This window comes from Sporothrix schenckii, assembly GCF_000961545.1.
Source record: "Sporothrix schenckii 1099-18 chromosome Unknown Cont42, whole genome shotgun sequence".
Classification (NCBI taxonomy): domain Eukaryota; kingdom Fungi; phylum Ascomycota; class Sordariomycetes; order Ophiostomatales; family Ophiostomataceae; genus Sporothrix; species Sporothrix schenckii.
The window spans coordinates 1100302-1123834 of NW_015971143.1; the positions used below are offsets into that span (position 1 = coordinate 1100302).

Below are 23533 nucleotides of genomic sequence, written 5' to 3' on the forward strand. Positions count from 1 at the left end.
ACATGAACAGCAGATCACAAGCAAGACAAACCCGGGTCAAGACCACACTAGCACATGAGAAATGTGGGACAACACGAGAGTTGACACCTTCGGGAATAGAGAATGATTGACAATGTATGAGAACATTTATACTTATTTTGCGCTCAGGCATTGTCCTAGCTTCGGATAGTATTCTTTTGCTTGGCCTGGGCGGATATCAACTCAGTACGCACTTCAGATCACTCTACGACGTATTGTCAGCAGACTATGGGCAGCCAACTTTTAGTTTTCGCTTGTGCTTCTGGGTTAAATTAGGAAATGGAGGGTGTGGCACGACAAAGAAAGAGTCAAAAGGCACCCTCCAATGGCCACGCCGTGTTCGGTTTAGCTCGGGGAACCGCCCCCATTTCAACGAGATTAATCAAAGGAAGGTTTCTAGAACGAATTTGAAAAAAGGGGGAAACAGGGACGACAATCAAAAGAAGATACGACATAGTACGGAGTATGGAGTATGAAGTATGTCGTACAATGTAGAGACACTCCGCCCACGCCCGGAAATTGGTCCACGGCGTGGCCGGCTGTTTGAAGAGGACGAAAGCAACGATCGAAATAAGGTTTGCACTTTTTGTGATCCCTGCTGTTACAGGAGTTATTTGCACGACCGGGATATAGATTTGATGCATCGTCCGTACGGAACTGCATTCTCCTCGTTGCGTGCCCTGTCCCTCGTCATTGCAGCGGATCTGGAGAGCCAAAGGTGCTGGTAAGGGTGCGTCAACATGCGGTCCAATACCGGCATCCCCGCTGGTAGATGTCCGCTGCAGTCCTGCGGAGGCGGGCTCAGGCACGGAGGTAATGTCGTAGAGACAAGACGTTGAATGATAATGGACATATCTCCTGTGTTGGACATTACGTACCCAAAAAAGATACTGTGCTGTTCGCTTGACCGTAGGCAACCCCCCGTGCTCAATGTTGCAAGAACGCGGGCGTGGGGGTCGCAGTCGACCGACGCCGTTTTTGTCCAGTATTCCGTTTCGGTGCCTTCCATGGCCATCACCATTGCCTGTCTTTTCTCTTCTCTCTTGATTTGGTCCAGCATCGGTTCCATGGAGGGATATGCCAACTGGGATGCATCCCCACGTGCAGACACAAGGTGGTAAGAAGCGACGTTTGTCAACAAGCCCCCTGCTCCGGCAGAGCCCATGCCGATAATCCTTTGGTTCCTGTGTTCTGGTCGGCCTGGGACATATACCGTTGCTTTTGCTTTTGCTTTTGCATGTTTGTCATGTTACATCATGTACACGTACGCAGTTCTTTGCTCTTTGATCTCTGGTGCCGTACAAATCAGTTGTCCAGGACGGCCGAGCCACACCGGTCATATTGTTTCTATGCAGGCGCCCGTACAACGCACGTCGCAGTACCACTCGCAAGCACAGAGCTCCACTGGTCGTTTTTGCTCCCGTGGATGTCCGTAGGGCAGGCATTTGCCAGTCCCGGTGGACTACTCTCACCACGGCCGTCTCTCCGTCGCCGCTCGGCCGCCGCGTGTCTGCCCCCAACTAAGTCTCGTCCCCCGGCTCGTCGTCCTCGCCCTCGACCGTGATCCGCCGTCCCTGCACATTCTCCACCACCTCCGCCACGAGACTCTCCAGCAGCGCCGCGTCCTTGCCCACCAGCGTCACCGTGTTGCGCTTCCGCTCCCAGCGCGGATAGCTACCGACCTTGACGCCCTGCGGCTCGACGCGCGCGGCCAGCGCGGTGAGGTACGGCGCCACGACGCTCTCGGGCAGGGGTGTCGAGATGAGCACGCGCGCAATCTGGCGGCCCTCGAGCCTTGGCAGCAGCCGCGGCGTCAGGTTGTCGAGCAGCATCTCAAAGAGCCGGGGCACACCCGGCAGGATGTGCACGTTGCCGTTGACGACACAGACGGGGACCCACAAGTCCTCGCGGGGGAAGACAAACTGCGTCTCGGCGGGGATGGCCGGGTTGGTGGGCAGCTCGACCATGCGCAGGCGCGCGCGCAGGGCGGGCGAGTCGACGTCCCAGTCGACGACGGGCTGGTTGGGCCGCGGGCGGGCAATGGAAATCTCCCGCATGCGGCGGTAGGCCTCGTCGTAGAGCTTGATCTCGAGGCCGAACGCCTTGGCAATGGACGGGTACGTAATGTCGTCGTGTGTCGGCCCAATGCCGCCACTGGGCGTGTCAGATGGAACTGGGCTTCATCGAATCCCCACGAACCGGGCGAAGAAACTCACCTCGTCACGACAAAGTCGTAAGTGTTGCTCATGCGCCGGACGGCCTCGATGATCTGGCTTTCATCGTCTTCAATCACCTCGACACGCTTCAATGACTGCGGTGTGTCAGTTTGAGAACAAAAAACAAATGATACCATCGTCGAGACTTACAATTCCTAACGAGAAGCACCATTTTGCTACATATGCAGAGTTGGTCTATCGCTGTCAGTCGTGGCCACTGCGCCGTCTCTCAACAAAGCCACTCACATCTTTTGTCTATGAATGTTAGTAATGACTTTCAACCTTGATGTCTGTATATAGAGAGAGTATGCCAAAGACGCACCTTGCCGCCCAGAACCTCATCGCCGATGATGAGACAGGCCGCAGTGTGTATGGGCTTGGAGTGATTGCGGGCCGCTGTGGAGAGCTCGGCCATGGCGGAGAGCGTCGGCCGCGCCGCCGTCAAGCTGTTGCGAGCTGAAGCGAAGCCGGGGCGAGTAGACGCCGAGAAAGGAGAAGCGGAAGCGGAAGCGGAAGCTGAAGCGGCAGCACGGAGCAACGGCGATGTCGGCGCGGACACGTGACGCAGGATATGGGTGAGGCGCTGCGACATGGATGAGGAGAGAGGACGAAGGGAGAAAGCGAAGATTGACACAGAAAAGACGCAAGTATGTCGTGAAAGCAGTCAAAGGCGGCCGGCCAGTCAAAGGTAACCAGCAAAATGATATATGGATCGTGAGTCGTTAAAGCACGTAAGTCGGCTCTTTCCTCCTCAGGAACAAGTGCGTCACAGGCGGAGAACGCAATGGCGGGGATAAGACGAGGCAGGAGCGGGACGCAAAAGGCAGACCACAGCGGAGAGCAGGTCCCTCAATTAGCGCGCCTCGATACGCTAAAGACGGGCTCGTCAGTGGTCCGTCCAGGCCTCTAGGCCCCATCAATAGCGCCCTTGCAGCACGAACGCACGCTGCCATAGTGGACTCAGCTGTCCTCGTCACGCTCTTTTCCCCGCGATGCTTTTGATCGCTGCAACTTGACACCGGCCTTTCATTCTGCCATCGCCAAAGTGCACGACACTCTCGCCCGTTTCCAGTTACACGGCCACGATCCTGTCTCGTCCTCGTTGTCTGCCTGTGTACTCTGCCTGTGTACTCTGCCTGTGTACCCACCAACAGCCCAAGCATACGTACAGTCGTCAATATGGTGAGTCTGGTTGCGTCATTGTCGCGCCGATTCGTCATTGGCCTCCATCTCGACCCCCGACCGCTAACCCGCGTCGCCTCTTACCCCGGCACAGAGCTCCGAAGCAAGACTCTACACCTTCTCCGACGAGACCAAGGACCAGCTCCGCAAGTTCCGCCTCGGCACCTCGCGCGCCCGCGACCCCCAGGCCGTCATCTACCTCATCGACCGCGCCACCAAGGAGATCCGCCAGGACGACGAAAAGACGGTCTACACGAGCCTCGAGGCCATCGCCGACGACCTGCCCGAGAACTCGCCGCGCTTTGTGCTGCTCAGCTACCCCATGACGCTGCCGTCGGGCCGCCTGTCGTGTCCGTACGTGCTGCTGTACTACCTGCCCACGACCTGCAACAGCGAGCTGCGGATGCTGTATGCGGGCGCCAAGGAGCTGATGCGCAACACGAGCGAGGTGGGCAAGGTGCTGGACCTGGAGTCGACGGACGACTTTGAGGAGCTGCCGGAGCGTCTCGGGTCGGCGTAGGGGGGGAGGTGGGAGGGAGAGTGGGCGAATGAAGACCAACATTTGCCGGCGGTGACGATGGCGGACGGCGACAGACGAAGTGTTTCTTACGTCACAAGCTATAATGACCTTTGCTTTCATATTGCACGATTGGACGACGAATCGACGGATGGACAGATGGACAGATTTGCTTGGATAACGGGACAGGCGCTCTGCTATTCGAATTCATGAAATTGCTTTTTCCTGTGCAGCTTGACTTGGAAGGCATTCGTAATTGCACGTTTGTGTTTTGCATCTGACTGCATTGCAGGTGTCCCGAGTCGTTATGTGATTGTGAAAAAGCAAACGCTGTGTAAATGCACCATTCTATATACAAGTCGAAAAGACACCATGCCACGACTCGACCTACACCGTGCTGGCCTTACCGGACGTCTCCTTGTCGCCGTCGGGCAGCACCTCGGACGCGTTCAGTCCCAACTCGCCTGCCAGCGTCCGCACCACCGTCTTCAACGCCGCACACGCCGGGCTGTCCGGGTAGCTGTCAAAGAAGCTCTCGCCGTAGTCGCACGCCATGCCGATGCGCGGGTCCAGCGGCACGGCCCCCAGGAACGGCAGCCCCAGCTCGGCCGCCAGGCCGCGGCCGCCGCCCGTCGTGGCCCGGAAGATTTCGCTCTCGTGGCGGCACTTGGGGCACACGAAGCCGCTCATGTTCTCGACAAGGCCCAGCACGCGGATGCCGGCCTTGCGGCAAAAGTCAATCTCCTTGCGCACGTCCAGCAGCGCCACCTCCTGCGGCGTCGTCACCACCACGGCGCCGTCGATGCCGCTCTGGCCCAAGAACGCATTGACGCTGAGGTGCTCGTCGCTTGTGCCGGGCGGCGTGTCCACCAGCAAGAAATCCAGGTCGCCCCAGTCCACGTCCTTGAGGAACTGCTTGATCAGCCCGTTCTTCTTGGCCCCGCGCCAGATGATGGCGTCGTCGCGGTTCGGCAGCATGAACTGGATGCTCATGACGCCCAGATTGTCTGCCACCCACACCGGCGACCAGCCCGCGCTGCTGACGTGGATCGTCTCCGCCTCGACGCCCATCATCTTGGGGATGCTGGGCCCGCAAATGTCCGTGTCCATGATGCCCACGTTGCTGTCCGGGTTCGCCGAGAAGGCGTGCGCCAGCAGCGTCGTGAACGTGCTCTTGCCGACGCCGCCCTTGCCGCTGAGCACCAAGATCTTGTGCTTGACGTTTTCCAGCCGCGCCGTGATCACCGGGATGTCGGGGTCCGGGCCCTTGGGCGCCGATGCGCAGATCTCTTGGTTGGGACAGCCGGCGCACGAGTCGGCCTGGCCGGCCTGTTCCGATTCGGGGCCGGGGCAGTGCTCGGGCTCGGGTGCGACCAGCTTGGGCTTGGCCTTGAGTGGGTTTGCCAGGACATCCTCGACCGCCTCGGGCAGGTCCAGTGCCGGCGCCATGTCGGCGTTGTGGGAAATGTGTCAAACGGTTGTATGAAAGATGGAGGGTGATGTGAAGCGGAAGCTGTCTCTGCTGTTCTGGTTGTGTGCTTTGCTTCCGCGACGTCGAGAAATGCGTTTCTACAGAGTCTTGTGTGTTTGTTGCGACGTCGGAGGACGGACCATGTACAACTAGAAAAACATAATGCTGTGATTGGTAAGTGGCGAAAAGATGACCGGCGCTGGTTTCGCTGGTTTCGCTGGATTGGAAATGCGCATCGCCGTTGTGATTGGAGGGTCGTCTAGTGGCCGCATGACGGCATTCGCTGTGGGCTCTTGCCAGTAACGCATTTCTGGTTATGCTTTTCTTTTGTATGAAAACTAATGGGACAAGATTTAGAAGAAAAGGAACGAAATAAACAATCTCAAAACACGGTACGTAGAATAAAAAAAAAAGTAAAAATGTTTTCCAAAAACAAAAATATGCGACAACAGCAGGACTCGAACCTACGCGGCCGAAGCCATATGATATATCGAACTAGGAAATTCGAGTCATACCCATTAACCACTCTGGCATGTTGCCTGGTGCATCGTTGATTCTAAGTCCGAATCACCTTTTATTATATAGTCCATCTTGTGGCCGCTCGCGCCTGCTAATAGTAACCTCCCTGTTCTTTCCGTTCAGAATTTCTCAGCAATTTCTCTCCCAGCTGTCCTTAATTGCGCCATTCCTTTCTAACAAACGCAGTAGACTCCAAACGAATTGTAGACAATTCATCCTTCGCTGCCCAGCTCGGATGATGTGAGCTGCATGTCCTAAAGGATCATACGCTAACAGCACAAAGCATGCTGCAGCGCTCCCAACAGTCTCGCAGTCGCCAGCTAGGGCTGTTTTAGCATTTATTTTTGAATTAAATTAAATTCTTCCCTTCTTGCCGAGCTAACTTTATCCCGCATCCGTCAATTTTTCGAGCAAGGAAACAGCAGGAAGGCGCCAGCTTTGGCAGGAGCGAAAAACTAGCCTGGCTTGGACGGGAAAGTGCCGCCGGCCGCCCAAACGCTCCTGCCAGCATTTCTGCATGACTGAAGCCATTTGCACTACACGCGACGCTGCTCATCTCGAAAAACTGCCTTTTCGACGCATCGACGCATCGACGCTTTGGCATTCGGCCTCCATCGCCACGCTACCCCGTTCCGCCCGTCGCTCGTTTCGCCATCTGCATTTCATCTTCATTCATCGAATTGACACTTTTTCGTTTTGTTTCTTCGTTTCGTTCGCTCCTCCCTTTCCTCTCTCCGCCACAATGCTCCGCACATCTTTGCGCTCAGCACGAGCTCTGGGCAGCCGACCGTCGGCCGCGTCTGCCCGCACATGGCGCGTTGTCGGTGCCAGCCAGGTAAGCAGAGACTGTTGGCAAGCTCTGGCGAGCTTTGGCGAGCTCATGCGCTGCATTCAAACGCTAATTGACCCGTTCCTCGCCAACAGAGATTCTATGCCGATGCCCCGAAACCGCCCGTCTTGCCGGCGTCTGAGACGAGAACAGCTGCCTCGAGCCCCGTGCCGCCGCCGCCCACGACGACCTCTGCCCGCATTCCGTCCGACAGCGTGCCATTGACGCCGCCGCCGCCACCCCCAGCGCCACCGGCGGCGGCTGCTGCTGCTGCTGCTGCTGGCAACGCTGCGCCGCGGCGAAAGGGCGGTTTCTTCCGCAAGCTGCGCAACTACGTGCTGACGCTGTCCCTCCTGGGCGCGCTGGCGTTTGGCGGCGGGGTGTGGTACTCGCGCATCAACGACAACTTCCACGACTTCTTCACCGAGTACATTCCCTTTGGCGAGCAGGCCGTGCTCTACCTCGAGGAGCTCGACTTCCGCAAACGCTTCCCCAACATTGCCGAGCGCGTCGGCCACAAGGCGCGCGACACCGGTGCCAATGTCCGTGTTCCTGCCCAGAGCGGTGCCTCGTGGCGCGTGGCCGACGTGGAGACGAGCCGCCAGTCGGCTGCGGTTCCCAAGAAGAGCGGTGCCGAGGCGGCCCCTGCTGCTGCTGCTGCTGCCGCCCCCGCCACCACTGCTGCTCCCAAGAAGGGCGGCGATGCTCCCTCTGCACCAACTGTCCCGGCCAAGGCCGAGAATCCCGCGCGCGCCAAGGATGCCGTTGTCGAGTCGCCTGTGACCAACGCGGCCGAGGCCGCCGTGGTGGCCAACACCCAGGACGCGAAGACGACGACAGAGGCCGCCGCGGCCGCGCCGGCGTTCCGTGCGCCCGAGGTGGACGAGCCGTCGCGCTGGCCGCCCGCGTCGCCCATTGACCCGCTGTCCGTCCCGGACGCGGCCGAGCCGGTGGTGCAGGACGTCGTGCGCCTGCTCAACGACATCATCACCGTGGTCAACGCCGACAAGGCCAACGGCAAGTACGCGGCGACGATTGGCAAGGCCAAGGAGCAGGTCAGCAAGGTGGGCCGCAAGATCCAGGCCATCCGCGCGGCGGCCGAGACGGACGCGGCCGCGCAGGTGGCGGCCCGCACGGCCAGCTTCGACGCGGCCGCGCAGGACCTCGTGGCGCGCGTGGAGGCGGCCATGGCGACGCAGGAGGCGCAGTGGCGCGCCGAGTTCGACGAGCAGATGGCGGCCGTGCGCAGCAGCTACGACGCGCGGCTGCAGCTGGCGACGGCCCGCGAGCGCGAGCTCAGCGAGGCGAAGCTGCAGAACAAGCTGGCGGAGCAGGCCGTGCAGCTCACGCAGCAGTTTGCCGGCGAGCTGCGCGACCGCGTCGAGACGGAGCGCAGCGGCCGCCTCGGCCGCCTGGCCGAGCTGTCGGCGTCCGTGGCCGAGCTCGAGCGCTTGACGGCCGGCTGGACCGAGGTCGTCGACGCCAGCCAGCGCGCCCAGCAGCTGCACGTTGCCATGGACGCCGTGCGCGCGCGCCTCGCCGACGACGAGGACGCCACCGCCAGTCACGGCGCCGCGCAGCCCGTGCTGCGGCCGTTTGTCAAGGAGCTCGTCGCCGTCAAGGAGATTGCCACCGCCGACCCCGTCGTGGACGCCGCCATTGCCTCCATCCCCCCCGCCGCCTACCAGCGCGGCATCGCCACCACGTCGGAGCTCATCGACCGCTTCCGCCGCGTCGCCGGCGAGGTCCGCAAGGCCTCGCTGCTGCCCGAGGACGCCGGCGTCGCCAGCCACGCCTCGAGCTACGTCCTGAGCAAGGTGCTGTTCCGCAAGCAAGGCGCCGCCGCCAACGACGCCAACGACGCCCACGACGCCAACAACGCAGCCAATGCCAATGTCGAGACGATCCTGACGCGCACGCAGGCGTTTTTGGAGGAGGGCAACCTGGACGGCGCGGCACGGGAGATGAACGGCCTCAAGGGCTGGGCCAAGACGCTGAGCCGGGACTGGCTGGGCGAGGTGCGCAAGGTCCTGGAGGTGCAGCAGGCGCTGGATGTCATTACGGCTGAGGCTCGGTTACGGAGTCTGCAGCTGGAGAAGAGCCGGTGAAATGAGAGAGCGCGTTGAGAAAGACGAATGGCATGAGGTCTTTTTTTTTTCATAATCCGTCCTTTTTTTTGTTTCTGTTCTTCTTTTTCCTTTGTCATGTGTTCAAATCTTGCTTCTGTTGTTATATGTGTATACTTTTTTTCATCTGATGGAACGGGCAAGGAGAAAGGCAAAAATAGACCATGTAGAGACAGACGAGGGCGTATGTACGAGAAGGAGGATGACTGGAGGAAGGAAGAGCCGATGCATGTGTACAGTATAATACAATAAATCAGCATGTAAATTAAGCGTTCTTATGTGGATGTCCCTGTGACCTGTCTGAAGTTTCGTACAAAAGCTGTTTCTCGCATTGTCATTGTCATTATGTCTTTGTAAATACAAGTAGGGCTGCATTACGCCGCCGCCTTCTCGTCCGGACCAAGAACTAGGTTGTGCATCAGCTTCATATGGCGCACCATATTCGGCCGCCGCGTGAAGCCGTCCAGGGCGCGTGGGCAGTTGGGCCGAGGACAGTACCAGACGCTGGGTGTTGGCTTCTTTGGCGGGCCTGGCTTGGGTTTCGGAGGGGCCGTCGGAGCGCCTGGAATCACCGGCAGAGGGACGACGGACATTGGCCGAGGCTGGGACGCGGTGGATGTCCTCGCGTCGGGGTTGCCACTGCTGACATCCTCGCCGTCGTCGTCTTCTCCGGTGCTCTCATCATAGTCATCCTGATCCTCGACATCATCACCGACCGCAGCCAACGCCGGCACATCCGCCTGCATTCTGTCTCGCATCTGCGTCATCAGCGTCTCGCGTTGCGCCAGTCGATCCTGGCGCCGGGCATGAGCACGCTTTACCTCGAGTGTCAGCGCATCCAGTGCCTTTGTGTCGGCCTCGGCGGTCGCTGTGGACAGGGCGGACGGTCCGGTAGACACGTCGGTTCCTCGTGGCGTGTAGACGGTGCGCGTGACAGACGGAGGCACCGCCGAATTCTCCACCGAACTCTCTACCGAACGCGGCTCTGCGCCAACGCCGGCCAGCGTGTCCACCGCCATGCGCTGGCCAAACAGGTCGGCGCAGCGCTGCGAGGTGCGGGCCAGGACCTCTGGGCTGAAGCCGCCACTGAGGGCAGCCGCGCCCAGCACGTCGGTCCAGTCCCGCAGCGGCCAACGGGCCATGGTCTTGTCCGATGGATGCCCTTTTGTGGCCGTGGTGTGTGTGCGTTTTCGGCGGCCAATTTCTGCTCCGGTTCCTTTTTCGTCGTCGCCCGTCTGCCCGTCGCTATCGTAAGCCTCTCCATTTTCGTCGTCGTCCTCGTCGTCGTCCTCGACGTCGACAATAAACCCCTTCATCGTTACGCTCCTTGCCTTGGTGGCCACGTTGTCGACATTCTCGGCAAACGAGACTCGTCGTTGCCGCTCCTGAGGTGCAGCTGTCTTGGTCTGGGGACCGAACGAGGGGGGATATACCGGCGTCTCCTTGGGCCGCGGGGTTTTGTCCTTGTCGTCTTCTTCGTCTATATCCTCCCCGTCGTCTCCGTCCTCCTTTTCGTCGTCTGAAAAGTCGGGGATGCGTCGATGCGCCTGCCGCGCTATACGGATGAGAAACTGCTTCTCCGTCTCGCCCGGCAATGGCTGCCGCCGCTTCACCGGCCGTCCGCGTCCGTCAACCTCTTTCCGCTGGCTCTTGCTCGCGCTGGCAGGGTTTTTCTGCTTCGGCAGCGTCTGTTCGCCGCCTGTCTGCTGGTCAGCCAAACCGCCCGCTGAGCGAACGTCCGGCACCGGCGCTGTGGCCACCATCACCTCGGGCCCCGACGACCACTCCTTCGGCCGCAGGCAGACGCGTTTCTTGCTGGGCTGCGGTAGTTTCTTTGCAATCTTTCGCAGAACTGGTCCTGTCCCTGTCCCCTCGAGGGCGTCCACGGATGGTGACGGCTGCCGCCGCAACCGTGCGGCAAGCGAGCTCGATCTTGCGCTCGAGCCCGTCGCGTTGCTCTCACCAATGGCCGCCGTGGCGACACGTGCATTGTGCAGGATCGACAGCACCTTGTCGACTTGGGCAAGTAGATGGCGGACGCTCGGGTGCAGCAGATGAGCGGCCAGCTCGTCGTCGGCCAGGACCACGGCCGGGGCGTCGTCGGCCCCATTGGTGTTTTTTTCCGTGCTCGCCTGGGTCGCTGTGGTATCCATGCGGCTGTCCACGACAAGCTGCGCGGAACGTCCCTCCTGTTGCTCTTGTGCCCGCCGGGCTCGTCGCCGCTGGTAAAACTGCTCGCGAGCCACGCGCTGCATCGTGGCCGTCAGCATGTCTTCGAGAGGCTTGCTGGGCCGCGTTTCGGAACGCGGCTCATGGCTCTGGAAGATGGGCATGTTTTGGTGCTTGTGCTTGTCATCGTCGTCGTCGTCGTTGTTGTCGTTGTCGTTTGCATCCGGCTGGCCTTCGTCAAACACGCCGAGGCCAAGGCTGTCGCGCAGCCGCAACGGCCACGCCGTCCAATACGGCTTCGGCGCCCAGGTGTCTGGGTCGTCTGGGTCGACGGTCTGCTTCATGTAGAAGGCATTGTAGAGGTGTGCAGCCAGGTCGCGGTCACGCGTGCGGTTCATGGCAGCCACCACGGCGCGGTCGAGCTCGGTAATGTGCTGCCATGCGCGTGGATTGCCTTGCCAGCGATTCGGTCGACGCGCTGCCAGGTCGTCCGAGTCGCGCGAGGCGATGCTGGCCGTGTCCGGGTCGGACCAGTCATTGTTGGCAGCCAGGGCTGCAGGCTGATGCTCAGGTTCGGGCACGGGTGTCTCCCACTCTTCCGCCATTTCTTGTCGCTCCCGTTCCCTTCCATCAATCTGCCTTGTCCTTTGATGCGTCTCTGCGGCCCCGTATGGTGCCATTCTTGCGCTTCCCTATTCCGAGCTGCAAGGCGATCTTTTATCCGCTTCTGGTCCGGGTGCAGCATGACGTTGTGCGGAGCGACAAAGCTCGGTTTGTGGCAGTGTGGTGGACGTTGCGTTGTGACCTGAGCGATTGTTCGTTGTTGTCGATGTGAAAATTAAAGTGGGGCCAGTCGATAACTAACAAGCCATAAAGTTGGTGTTTAATGCAACTCATTAACATTTACGAATGTACATTGATGAACACGTACTTTTACATTCACATTTGCACCTGGATATACTCCAGTCAAAAAATCAAACACTACGCCATGGTTGACATGAGATACAACATCATAAATAAGCTATGAACGCCATTCTTGACCTAAATGTAACGAAAAAATGAAACAAGAAAATAAATGCAAAACAACACAACTTTTCTATAGAAACAGACGGCACGACAGCTCACAACACAACACACTCGTCCCGCTAAGCCTGCGCCTTGGCGTTCTTCCGCTCCAGCTTCCGGCGCTTGGCCCGCAGCTTCTCGTCCTCGGCACTGCGCTTGGTGTTGGTGTACACCATCTGCTCGTACAGCCGCCGCTTCTTCTTCGGCAGCATGCCCTTGGCCCGCTCCAGCTCGTCCTGCCGCTGCTTGGCGTCGCGTGCCAGCGCCTTGCGCGCGTTGGCCTTGGCTTTGGCGCGGGCGTCCAGCGGCGCCTTGTTGTGGGCGCTGCGGACGGGCTTGCCCGACAGCTCGGCCTCGAGCTCCAGCTGGCGCTGCAGCGCGCTGTCGGCCTCTTCCTCGTCCTCGTCGGCGTCCTCCGTCTCGCCCACGCTCTGAGACACCTTTTTGGGCGCGGCCGTCGCCTTCTCGTCTTCCTCCTCCTCCTCCTCCTCCTCATCGTCCGTACCGGCCACGTCCATGCCGTGGTCGCTGTCGTCGTCAGACTCTTGCGTCGCCGCAGCCTTCTTGGCCGCCTTGGCCTTCTTGACCTTTTCGACGTCCGCCTCCACGGCCGCCGCCTCGTCGTCGTCGTTGTCCTCGTCCTCGTCGTCCTCATCCTCGTCCGCCTCGGCATCCGACTCGAGCGCCTCCATCTCGGTCTGCTGCTGGTCCAGCGGCAGCGACGGGTCGTACTGGCCCTGCACGCTCTTCACAAACGGACTCAGGTGCGGCGGCAGCTGTGCGCCCGGTGCGTACACGTCCGCCGGCAGCAGCTCCTCGGCGTTGACGCTGTCCCACACCCACTGCGGCTGCACGTAGATGCGGCCGGCCACGCGGCGGTTGGCCGCCAGCTTCTGCGCCGTCTGGTTGTCTTCCTTGTCTTGTTTGCCCTGTTCGCCGTCGCTCGTCGCCGTCACAGTGACGGGCGGCCGGTCCACAATCTGGTGCGTAATGTTGGGGTCCATCTCGTTGGTCGTGTAGGCGCCCTCGCCGAGCACCGCGTCCCAGCCGATGCGCTTGCAGCCAAACGCCCGCAGCAAGAACTCGAGCGAGCCACGCGGCGTCTCGCGCGACAGGTAGATGGTGCACTTGGAGAAGAGCTGGCGCGGGTTGCTGGCGCTGTACGACGGCTGCGGCAGCACGTCGCCGCCCTGGGCCGCCGGCTCAAACTTGTCAATGGCGTCGGACACGACGTCGGCGTCGGCAGGTTCAGCAGTTTCAGAAGCGTCTGTGGTGTCCGCCCGGCCCGCCTCCTCGTCCTTGAGCTCCCGAACCAGCTTGTTGACCTCGGCCTGCACCTTGGGGTCCGGGCCGGCGGCCTTTGTGGCCGCGGCGGTCTCCGCCGCAGGCTGGCCGTTGACCGCCGCAGCGTCCTCGAGCGTAAACGCACCGAGCTCGCCGGCGCCGTCGTCCTTGGCCTGGTCGAACTTGGGCGGGTACTTGAGCCCCACGGCCGTGTACAGGCGGAAGTTGACAAAGCCCAGCAGCGTCATGTAGAACTCGACAAAGGTGCCCATGATGCGGAAGTCAATGTCGCCCACCACGCGTTGGTTGAACTTGTACGGCACGAGCCACGTGACGTCCTCGCCCTGGATGCTGGCCTGGAAATAGACGCCCTTGATGCTCAGAAACGACTTGCGCAGCGAGTGCGACACAATCAGGTAGTGCTGGAACTCGAGGCACAGCCGCTCGCACCGCGCAATCATCTTGGCCGGCACCGACGACGTCGACGGCAGGTTGGCAAACAAGAACAGCATCGACAGGCAGTCGTCGAGGTCGCGCAGCGAGTCCACAAACGTCGGGTACCGCTCGCGGATGACGTGGTCCAGCGTGTAGCGGGGCCGCCCCGTCTTCTCGGGCCGCGCGGCGTTGCGCTCGAAGCGCTTGGCATCCGTCACGTCGCCGCGGCCGAGCGCCCGCGAGATCTTCTTTTCGAGGGCCTTTTGCTCGCGGAACCGGTTGACCAGCGGCTCGTGCAGCAGGTACTGGATGTCCTTGGCGTAGTAAAACGTCGTCGACGCCGTCGACGACTTGGACACCTTCTTCTTGCTGCGCGGCTCACGCGGATAGATGCCCTTCCAGATGCACAGCTTGCGGAAGTCGGGCAGGCTCAGCTGCAGCTTGCGCACCGCCTGGTTGCGGGTGACGTAGTTGCGGGCGGCACCGGCCTCGCCCTTTCTCTTGGGACGAGCCATGTGCGAGGTCGGATGCGGGGGAGGGAAGGATAAGGGTTGTTGGTGCGGTTGGCGATGCTTGTTGATCACAAATCACAGACGATGGTGGTCGTGTCGTGGTGATAGAAGAGGTTTTTGCTGGGGGAAAGCCTCCAAAAGCGGTGGTAGCAGCAAGCCAGTTGCACTTTCCTGTAGCGTAAACTTTTTTTCCAATGGGCGGACTAGTTTTTTTTTCTGCCACCCTTTTATGGCAGCCAGCCTCCTACCGCAGAGACTTTTTCACCACCTGCACTCACCGCCCTTCGTTGGGTCCACTTTCAAGCCACATCCGCCACAGGGGGTCTTTCCACCGTCAGGGGCCCCTCTGTCCCCTGGCTGGCTCCCTCGCAGCTACCTGTAAGTGGGACACGGTTGGCACCAAGCTCTGTCCAATTAGAGCGCGGCGCGTCTTAAGGACAGCACTACAGGCTGCACCTTCCCCTAAAAGCGTCAATGGCCACCATCACGAACGTCCTCTCTCACACCTCAACTCACCCTCAACGACAGACACCATCCCCCCCTGCAACCAGCCGGGCGATGAATGGCGGACGCACCATGACCTTTGGGAGGACGGCGGCGCTGTATGCGGTGGCGGCCGCCGTGCGCCTCGCGCTCTTCACCGTCTTCCCGGGCCTCCCCGACCTGTTGACCGGACGCGTCGAGATCTCGACGCCCGTGACCAGCTTCAAGCGCCTGCAGGAGGGCTTGTTCCTGTACAACCACAACGTGTCGCCCTACGACGGTGGCGTCTACCACCAGGCGCCGCTGCTGCTGCCGCTCTTCTCGCTGCTGCCGCCGGCCAGCCTGCCCGTCTTCACCTACCTGCTCTACATTGCCGTCGATCTGCTGAGCGCCGATGCTCTGGTGCGCATTGCCGACTCGGGCGAGGCGGGCGCCTCGGCCCTGTTCACGTCCCCGCGGCGCGAGAAGCGCTGGAGCGGGTTTGTCGTGGCGGCTGTGTAAGTTGCCCGGTGGTCTCGCACGGTACACAACTTGGATCCAACTAACCCTTCCACTGCAGTTACCTCTTCAACCCCTTTACGGTGGCGACGTGCATCGGCCGCTCCACCAGCGTCTTCTCGACCTGTGCCATTCTCCACGCCATCAGCAAGGCCATTGCCGGCGCGCCGCTCCGCGCCATGGTCTCGCTCTCCTTCGCCGCCTACCTCTCCATGTATCCGCTGCTCCTGCTGCCGCCCCTCGTCCTGCTGGCCTACGACCGTCGCAAGACAAGGACACGGGCGAGGCCGCTGCTCGCCTTCTCGGCCGTCCACGTCCTCTTCGTGGCGGTGTGCCTCGTCGTGCTGCTCGGCATGTCCTTTGTGCTGACGGGCGGCTCCTGGGAGTTTCTGCGGTCGACCTACGGCGTGCAGCTCACCCTGTCGGACCTGACGCCCAATGTCGGGCTCTGGTGGTACTTTTTTATCGAAATGTTCGACTCGTTCCGTGCGTTTTTCGTCGCCGTCTTTTGGCTGCACCTCTCGAGCTACGTCGGCGGGCTCGCCATCCGCATCCGCAGCCAGCCGCTCGTCGTGCTCACGCTGCTCACGGGCATCTTTGCCATTTTCAAGCCGTACCCCAGCATCGGCGACACCTCGCTCTTCCTGGCGCTCGTGCCGCTGTTCCGCCACGTGTTCCCGCTGATGCGGTACACCTTCGTCGTGGCGGCCACCATCATGTACGCGACGTTCCTGGGCCCGGCGTTCTACCACCTGTGGATCTACGCCGGCAGCGGCAACGCCAACTTCTTCTACGCCATTACCCTGGTGTGGAGCTTGGGACAGAGCCTGCTGGTGTCGGACCTGACGTTTGCGGTGCTGCGGGACGAGTGGGAGGTGGAGCGGCCGGAGATGGTTGGCAAAGAGATCCGGCAGATTTAATGGCGGTGGCGAGACGTCTTCCCGTGCGAGACCTCTTCTTGATGTGAAGAAACAGGCTCAACGTAACGGCTCGGCCTCGTTTAACTTTTTATGATGCAAAGCGTATGCCTGTATAAGGTTTGCAGCCATGGTGTTGTATTCATTTGCATTTTGTGTCATTTACACGCACGCATTTCCTTTGTCGGGACTGGTTATAAAAGGGACAGATACACACTGTGATTTAGTTGCTTGTTTCTTGTTTCTTAAAGAAAATATAGTATAAATTCCATCGCATGACTTTCAATGTACCAAATTCAAGAGTGTAGAGGTCATTTCCCACTGCCTTCTTTTTCCTATCCCATACCCTCCATGATATCATTACACGAGTTCATGTTCACATATGACGCCTGAAAATGCTAATGCCAAAAGAAAAAAAGATTGCAAGTCCACCAACCACCCTTTACAGCACGCTCAACAAGGCACCCGCCGCGCCCAGTCCGGCAAACGAGATGGGCGCCCGCCGGTACACGACGATACGCGAGCCAAAGGCCGGCAGCCGGCGGTAGCCCAGGATCAGACCGACAAACAATGCTGTGCCGGCCATGGTCGCCGACACCGTGACCAGCCGCTGCCACCGCGCGGCCGTCATGTCGCGTTGCCAGCGGGCGACGGTAGGGTCCGAGCTGCTTTCGGCGCTATCATCGCCGTCATCGCTCTCTACGCGGAGGCGCCGCCACAGCCAGACCACCCACTCGCCGCTGAGGCCAGGGACGCTGTGGACGAGGCCGTGCAGCGTGCGCAGCCACAGCGGGTTGGCATAGCGGCCGCGGGGTCGGGCGACGGTCATCGTCCACACCAACGCCGTGTACGCCAACGCCGTGTCCTCGCCCGGGAAGCAGACGGCACGCACGTCGGCGACAAAGACGGCGAGGGCAGGGTGGTGCCGCCACAGGGTGTCGCGCAGAAACGAGCGGGGCACGTCCGGCACCGTCATGAGTGCCAGGTAGCCCCAAGCAAGGCAGTCGAGGGAGGTCAGGGACGCGACGAGGGAGAGTGCGCTTGCTTGGCTGTCTGTGTTGTCTGTGCTGTCTGTGCTGTCCGTGCCTGTGGAAGACGCCCGTAGGAATGTACGCTTGGCGCCCTTTTGCTCCGCCAGGACAGACAAGCAGCTGCGGACGGCCTCGTCGAGGCGGGCCGGTACCGTGGCCTCGGGCGTTTGAGACGACGACTGGGCATGGACACGCGACGCAGCCTCGGCCATGGATAGCGAGTGCGCCGCAGGCTTCGCTTCCGTCGCCGCCGTCTGGGCTGGCTTCGCATGCTGCTGCTGCTGCTGCACCGACTTTCGTATCCGGTCGGGGAAAACGTGCAGCGCGGCCGCCAGGGACGACGCCTTGTGGCTGCCGTCCTCGTCGCTCACGTCATTGTCCGTATCCAGGCTCGAGACGCCCAGGTGCGCCGCGCTGGCGGCATACGACGCGCGAATCGCCGGCGGCTCGAGCCAGGTCAGCGGGAAGGGCAGGATGCGGCTGTAGGCCGGGCGGGTGGCGGCGATCCAGTTCGCGGAGGACACATAGAAGGAGAGGGCCAGCAGGGGTGCGGCCTCGGCACGCAGAAAGGCTGAGTAGGCAGTGGCGTCGGCAACCTGGGCGGGGGTGAGGCCGACGTCCAGGTCGGTGATCGAGGCGTCCGTCGTGGCTTTCGCTCGCACAAAGGCCACGATCGAGTCGAAGCCGGCGGCCACCCAGCGGCCGGACTCGTTGTCACGCAGAGCAGGCAATGGGTCTAGACACGAGGTTCCTATTAGCAGGTGTATGATGCACCCAAATGTTCCAAGGATTTGTCGCCTCCGGCAACTCACGAGGAATCGACGACGGGCTTGCTGCCAGGCGTGTCCAGGAGCCCCGCGGCAGTGTGACGCTCAGGTAGGCAACAGCGGCGAGACATTCGGCGTCAATGGACGGCAGGCCAAAGGCCGGGCCCCAGATGTGCAGTTCGAGAGGCATGGCTTTGACGTGAGGGTGGTGACAGTGGATGTGCCTAACAAGACAGCGGGCAACCTCCTTCCCCTGTTGACGTCGTTGCATGCACTTTATCGGACGGAGGGGTGTAGAGAAAAAAAAGAAGGAGCAAACTGCTATCTCCACGTGACACAAGGGCACCTTCCGTTTTAAAGCTTACACTGGGCACATTCAATCATGAAACAGGCAACTGGTAAGATGGCCGAGCGGTCTAAGGCGCTAGCTTCAGGTTCCAGGCGAGGATTTCCGGATTCGAGTCGAGCAACGTGAACATGCTAGTCTCGCAAGAGGCGTGGGTTCGAATCCCACTCTTATCAATCATTTTTTGTTTTTTTCTGGCTTTTTTTGCCACACGACTTTTAACCTTCTTTTGTAGCTTCTGAGATTTTAAAGCAAATTATGTCCAATCTATGATGGTTTTCTTATAATTGTTCCTTTTAGAAATAACTGCTTGATATTCGTATTTTAGCCTTTTTATTTTATTTCATTTTTATTTTTATTTTTTTCTGGGGAAAACATTTTACTTTAATGTATTTAATCAACTTTATTATCCACGGAGCTCGTAAAGATTTGTTTTATATTTTCGTTATAAGCCGTCCTTTTGCTTCCGCCGATGTGAATGTTATGGATTGTATTTTGAAGCTCATGACAAAAACTAACATCAAAACAGTACGGACATACGCAGGCGTGTCTCGAGGACTGCCAATGTTTGAAAACGGCTTGGCATCTCCGTTTCGGCCTGTGCACACTTCTTTACTTAATTGTCAGCTACAGTCTTACCGCACGCCTCAGCTTCAGCCCAGCTTTGCCAGTGTTGCGCTCGTTTGGAGCGTTCGTCTTCCCGGGCATGATATTGTATCGTATGTGTATCAAGAAACCTCTCACAGGAGGCATGTTGACAAAAGTGGTATAGAAACAGACCCCACCAGTGTTTTCTACAGTATTAATTCTCCATACGGAAATCTCCATCGCTCACATTGTAACCGCTGCACCTCTTCATTCTCGACAGTTGTGCGAGCGTGATAATGCACTTCCACAGCGTGATAATACACTTCCACCCAGCAAGGGCGCTCCTGGGCTCCATCTGTATGGCAGACGAAACGCGCGCTTGCGACACATGGCGGATGCAGGCGCTGTAGTCGTTGCAAATGCAACGTCGAACACTTGCTGGTAAAACCTGTGGAAGTGTCCAGGTCCACACAAAGGACGTCAATTCCTTTGCTGATAGGGTAGGAGAGACACGGTCATACGATGTAAGATGGTTGAGACGGACGGGACAGTCCGTTGTTTGGAGAAGGCAGGAACAAAACGGTGTTGTTCTTGCAAAGTTGCAGCGTAAACAGGAGAATAAAAAGCAATACAACTCAGGAGTATGTTGTATGTCGTGCTGCTGACACGAGGCGCTGCCCGTATCAGAGTTGCTAGCGAGGACCCAATATAGTTTGGAATGATGGGGCGGGAATGAGACGCCAAAGACAAAACGTTGCCAAAAATAGCTGGGGAGGAGAGCGGAGATTGTTGGGGGGAAGATTACACCACAATGCCCTATGCGCAATTTGGGGATCCCAGGTCTGTGCGTGAGACTGCAAAGAGATAACGAATAAAGCTGTCGTATTCTCGTTGTTAGGACCCTTTTTCGTTTAGATTTGCATCCCCACATCATCAAAACATCAAAGGGATTGTCATTTCTAAAATCCCAGGGCATAAAGGGGCTATTGCTGTGGGACGCTGTTGAGTTCAAAAATAGGACATGTTATGGAGGGCCTCGTATGTCGGACGTTGTATGTCGTGAGGGGATCATCGCATGGGGGTCGGATATCGTGTTACGGACATGCGTGCGTGACGTGCTCTGCTACTACTCCACCGCTTTTGTTACAAAGCCCGCTCCAACAGACTCCGTCCTCCGTATGCAAGAGAATATGAAGGGCCCTTCTCATGCAATCTTTGCTCTTCTTATCTGGCACATGCGCACGTTCCAATGCACCGATCGGATTGTGTCAACGGCCCGACCATAGGGCGTGTTATCTTCCTGCTGTCTAAGACTTACGACGTAGCTCAACGACTCGTCTACCCACCCATCCATGCTGTATTGGCGGGAACAAACATGAACCGGGGAAACGGGAGAGAATCGTCGATAGGGAAGCAACGGAAGGGGAAAACCCGACGCAGGTCTCACGGGACGGAGAGTAAAATAAACCAGAACGAGAAACGGAGTGGAAACGAAAAGAGAAACGGGACATGGGAAGCGGCAAACCGGAGGGAATCATTTATTTTTGGGGGCTGGTTAGAGGGGGTGGAGTTTGTCCTCTGTACGATGTAGCTCGTCATGTGGCCTGCATCATATCACCTACGACGGAGCTTGAGGTGAACAGCAATGTGTAAGGCGCCTGGCTGGATACAGCCTTGGACGGCTCGAGTGCTTGTATTGGATCTTGGCGCAAAAAATGTAAAAAAGCAGACAGGCAATGGGATATGGGTGTGAAACGATAAAACTAGCTCAGAAGAGGGGGACGAAGAGGGGACGAAGAGGGGACGAAGAGGGGGACAAGTCAACGAAGCCAAGATATAAGAACCTCAAGGCAAGGGAGAATAGGAGGAGGGGAAACGGAGGGAAACCAGACCAGGAGATGGGTAGGCTGATGACGATCCAAGACGGGATACCTCCGCGGATACAGAGCATCATGGAGGTGTTGAAATGGAGGGGGCGTGTAAGGTGTACGGAAACAGGAAAGAGAATGAGAGAAAAAGAAAAAAAGAAAAAAAGGGAAAACGAAGAAAAGAATGATAATACCGACAACATCGATGTCGTCTCTTGTACCAGCAGAACGACACGAAAGAAACGTGGACCGAATGTCCTAGCAAGGCCAGCACTTCAAAAGAACAAGAGGACAGGAGGTGGTGGGAAATACCGATAGTGTGTGACGGTACTCTCCGTACGACGAAACATTGTGTCAGTTTTAGAGGTAGAGATTGCTGGAATGACGACATTAATTTTGGTCTAGTATCTCCTTTCGACCTGTCTCCTACGACGACTCCCAGACGCGCCGGGATCCACCCTCAATTAATCAACTACAAACGAGGGAAAAGCACGGAACTAGGGCGATCATATTGACAAAATATGGTCGACTGGCACCGGTGTCTTTGTGGCGTTTGATAGCTCATGGCTCATATCAGGAGCGGGCAGCGTTCGCTTTCGACCTACAGGGCGGTGCACGTGTGCCACACATGAAGGCTGATGGACGGGCCAGTGTGAAGCAAGGGATGGAAAGCATCGCTGAAATGGGTCGAATGGGTCGAGCGGAGGATAAACGGTGGAGTGTGGAGTGGGTCGGACGTCGAGAGAGGCGGCGCGTGGGGATCATTCAGGGCAGAAAGAGGGGATCGATGGGAATAGATCCGTCGTACAAAGAGGAGACAACGGACAAGGTAGTCGAGCTTCGAGTAAAGTACGTGAACGGAGTGGTCAACTGACATTCAAAGTGACAAGAAAAGAGGAGACGAGAGAGATGGGGAAAGAGGGGATGTGATGAGCAAAAAAGAAATAAGAAATACACGATAAACTAGTCCCTACTTCGTAGGTAGATGAATCGATTCCAACGTGGAAGATAGATGAGAGAGGAGTGCCTCGAAAGACGATCTTCGATCGAGCAAAATGCTGACTGCTGATCACCGGGAGAGTGTCCGACAGACTGGCCGCGGCCTACCAATGCCAGCTGTGGCCGCTTCACGACACTTGCTGGACGGTCTGAAAAGTTGGGCTGGTTTTCGATTCTTGGAAGTCTTGTGAAAAGTCTTGGAAGTTCTTGGCCTGAAGGGCCACTTTCGTCCTGTCGGATTTTCTTGTCGGACACCCTCTTTTTTTGCTTTCTCAACCTCCTTTGCCTCCCTTCCTACCTTGTTCTCGGTCCTGTTCCCCCGTGTGAAACATGCGGCAGGGCCGGGCGCTGGTCTCGGTCCAATCCAGGCACAAGAGACACATGGTGGGAGGCGGAAAGCAGGAAGACGAAAACGGAAAAAAAGGAAACGGAAAAGTAAAAGCACGAAAAAGAAAGAACAGGAACCAGGCACAAGCGGTGGCAAAAACGGCCAGAATGCGGAGGGATTTGTCTCACACTTTTTTGTCGAGAGAGCCCATTAATGTGTGTGTGCGTAAAGTGGTTGCCATATGTCTCAGTCATTCAATGCAACATATTGCATCCCAAGTACGACATACGACGTAGGGCGTATGCTTGTGTTTATATCACGGTAAGTGGTGGCGGCTGACTGATAATAATAGAAGTGCTTGTCGTTTGGTGCTCTCGACAATTCAAATCCAAACATGTTAGGCGTTTACGCAATCGACAGTTGCAAGGAAGCCAGTTCTCCTAGGACAGAGTGACAAAAACATGAAGGACAAGACAAGTGAATGGAAATGGTTTGCCTGGGAAACGATAATATTGTCATTTCGGGTTCTTGGGAATAGTAACGAAAAACAGGTTAAGCAAATAAAGCCAAGAGAACGACGCCGGTGAAGCCCATATGCTCATTCTAGTGATACAAAAAAATTAACCAAGCGTATTGGAAATTGCCAGAGTGGTCGGCACACAAGTAGGATATCCCTTTCTAATCGCAAGCAAGTAACAAAAAAACAAAACCACCCAGAGCTGTGTTATGGGGAATACCACCCGAAAAAAACAAATAACCGATAATGCTTCGTAACAAATAAGGTTGTACGCGTCGTGTAGTAAATGGTGAACAAAGATAAGGCAAAGGGGGGTCGTGATTACAACAAAAGTGTATGGTGGTGAAACATAAAAAATGGGTAATAAAAACGGTGGTGGTACAGTGAAGGGGAAGGCGAAAGTCGATCACGACGTGACGGAAGTGTCGGTTGTGAAAGGTTTGGTTGTGCCTTGGCGTTGCGAGTTTGCCATGAAGGGCGCGAACTTGGCCGAGCCGGCTCGTCAAGTTGGTCGTAGGCCAGAGTGAGAACTGGGAACAGGATGTTTGTGGTGGGAGCCCGAGTGCCCCAGTCGGAGATTTGCGGATGGTGCAGAGCGAGAGACGAGCAGAGAAGAGGCGTCCTGTCGTGGCGTGGTGTACAAATGCTGTGCGACCAGACCGGTCGGTCAAGGGTCAAGGTTTTGTGCTTTTGGTCGGCCTTGTCTTGGTGTTTCTTGGTCTCTCGGTGCTGTGTTCATGCTGTGCTCATGCCGTGCTCATTCTTTCCTTTCCGGTGTGCAAACGCCACGCTGCCACGATCGGGTGCGGGCTTGTTTGTGTTCATGTTTGTAGTTGTTGAAAGCTGTA

General features: G+C 58.0%; 8 protein-coding genes and 2 non-coding genes across 10 annotated transcripts; 4 read left to right on the plus strand and 6 right to left on the minus strand.

The window, feature by feature from the left end:
• Window positions 1–1538: 1538 nt before the first annotated feature.
• Window positions 1539–2826, minus strand: SPSK_01765 (molybdopterin binding protein domain protein; the record flags this gene model as incomplete). Its single annotated transcript, XM_016728670.1, has 5 exons — window positions 1539–2172; window positions 2235–2329; window positions 2385–2429; window positions 2481–2489; window positions 2557–2826. 5 exons carry the CDS (start codon window positions 2824–2826, stop codon window positions 1539–1541), a joined length of 1053 nt encoding a protein of 350 aa, XP_016589870.1.
• Window positions 2827–3413: 587 nt separating this feature from the next.
• Window positions 3414–3936, plus strand: SPSK_02004 (gmf family protein; the record flags this gene model as incomplete). The annotated part of the gene is made up of 2 exons (XM_016728902.1): window positions 3414–3416; window positions 3511–3936. The coding sequence occupies 2 exons, from the start codon at window positions 3414–3416 to the stop codon at window positions 3934–3936; spliced, it is 429 nt and encodes a 142-aa protein (XP_016589871.1).
• Window positions 3937–4320: 384 nt separating this feature from the next.
• SPSK_01834 (protein NBP35) lies at window positions 4321–5382 on the minus strand (the record flags this gene model as incomplete). Its single annotated transcript, XM_016728734.1, has 1 exon — window positions 4321–5382. One exon carries the CDS (start codon window positions 5380–5382, stop codon window positions 4321–4323), a length of 1062 nt encoding a protein of 353 aa, XP_016589872.1.
• Window positions 5383–5847: 465 nt separating this feature from the next.
• On the minus strand, window positions 5848–5944 carry SPSK_11239. The gene has a single exon. It is a non-coding gene; the product is annotated as a tRNA-Ser (tRNA).
• A 721-nt stretch (window positions 5945–6665) lies between these two features.
• Window positions 6666–8860, plus strand: SPSK_01519 (mitochondrion protein; the record flags this gene model as incomplete). The annotated part of the gene is made up of 2 exons (XM_016728430.1): window positions 6666–6758; window positions 6848–8860. 2 exons carry the CDS (start codon window positions 6666–6668, stop codon window positions 8858–8860), a joined length of 2106 nt encoding a protein of 701 aa, XP_016589873.1.
• Window positions 8861–9252: 392 nt separating this feature from the next.
• Window positions 9253–11727, minus strand: SPSK_01480 (uncharacterized protein; the record flags this gene model as incomplete). The annotated part of the gene is made up of 1 exon (XM_016728392.1): window positions 9253–11727. The coding sequence occupies one exon, from the start codon at window positions 11725–11727 to the stop codon at window positions 9253–9255; it is 2475 nt and encodes an 824-aa protein (XP_016589874.1).
• A 465-nt stretch (window positions 11728–12192) lies between these two features.
• Window positions 12193–14346, minus strand: SPSK_01525 (pescadillo; the record flags this gene model as incomplete). Its single annotated transcript, XM_016728436.1, has 1 exon — window positions 12193–14346. The coding sequence occupies one exon, from the start codon at window positions 14344–14346 to the stop codon at window positions 12193–12195; it is 2154 nt and encodes a 717-aa protein (XP_016589875.1).
• A 555-nt stretch (window positions 14347–14901) lies between these two features.
• SPSK_01743 (phosphatidylinositol glycan, class U) lies at window positions 14902–16244 on the plus strand (the record flags this gene model as incomplete). The annotated part of the gene is made up of 2 exons (XM_016728649.1): window positions 14902–15323; window positions 15386–16244. 2 exons carry the CDS (start codon window positions 14902–14904, stop codon window positions 16242–16244), a joined length of 1281 nt encoding a protein of 426 aa, XP_016589876.1.
• Window positions 16245–16683: 439 nt separating this feature from the next.
• Window positions 16684–18229, minus strand: SPSK_01684 (uncharacterized protein; the record flags this gene model as incomplete). Its single annotated transcript, XM_016728591.1, has 2 exons — window positions 16684–18023; window positions 18085–18229. The coding sequence occupies 2 exons, from the start codon at window positions 18227–18229 to the stop codon at window positions 16684–16686; spliced, it is 1485 nt and encodes a 494-aa protein (XP_016589877.1).
• A 207-nt stretch (window positions 18230–18436) lies between these two features.
• SPSK_11231 lies at window positions 18437–18561 on the plus strand. The gene has a single exon. It is a non-coding gene; the product is annotated as a tRNA-Leu (tRNA).
• The last annotated feature ends 4972 nt before the right edge of the window (window positions 18562–23533 follow it).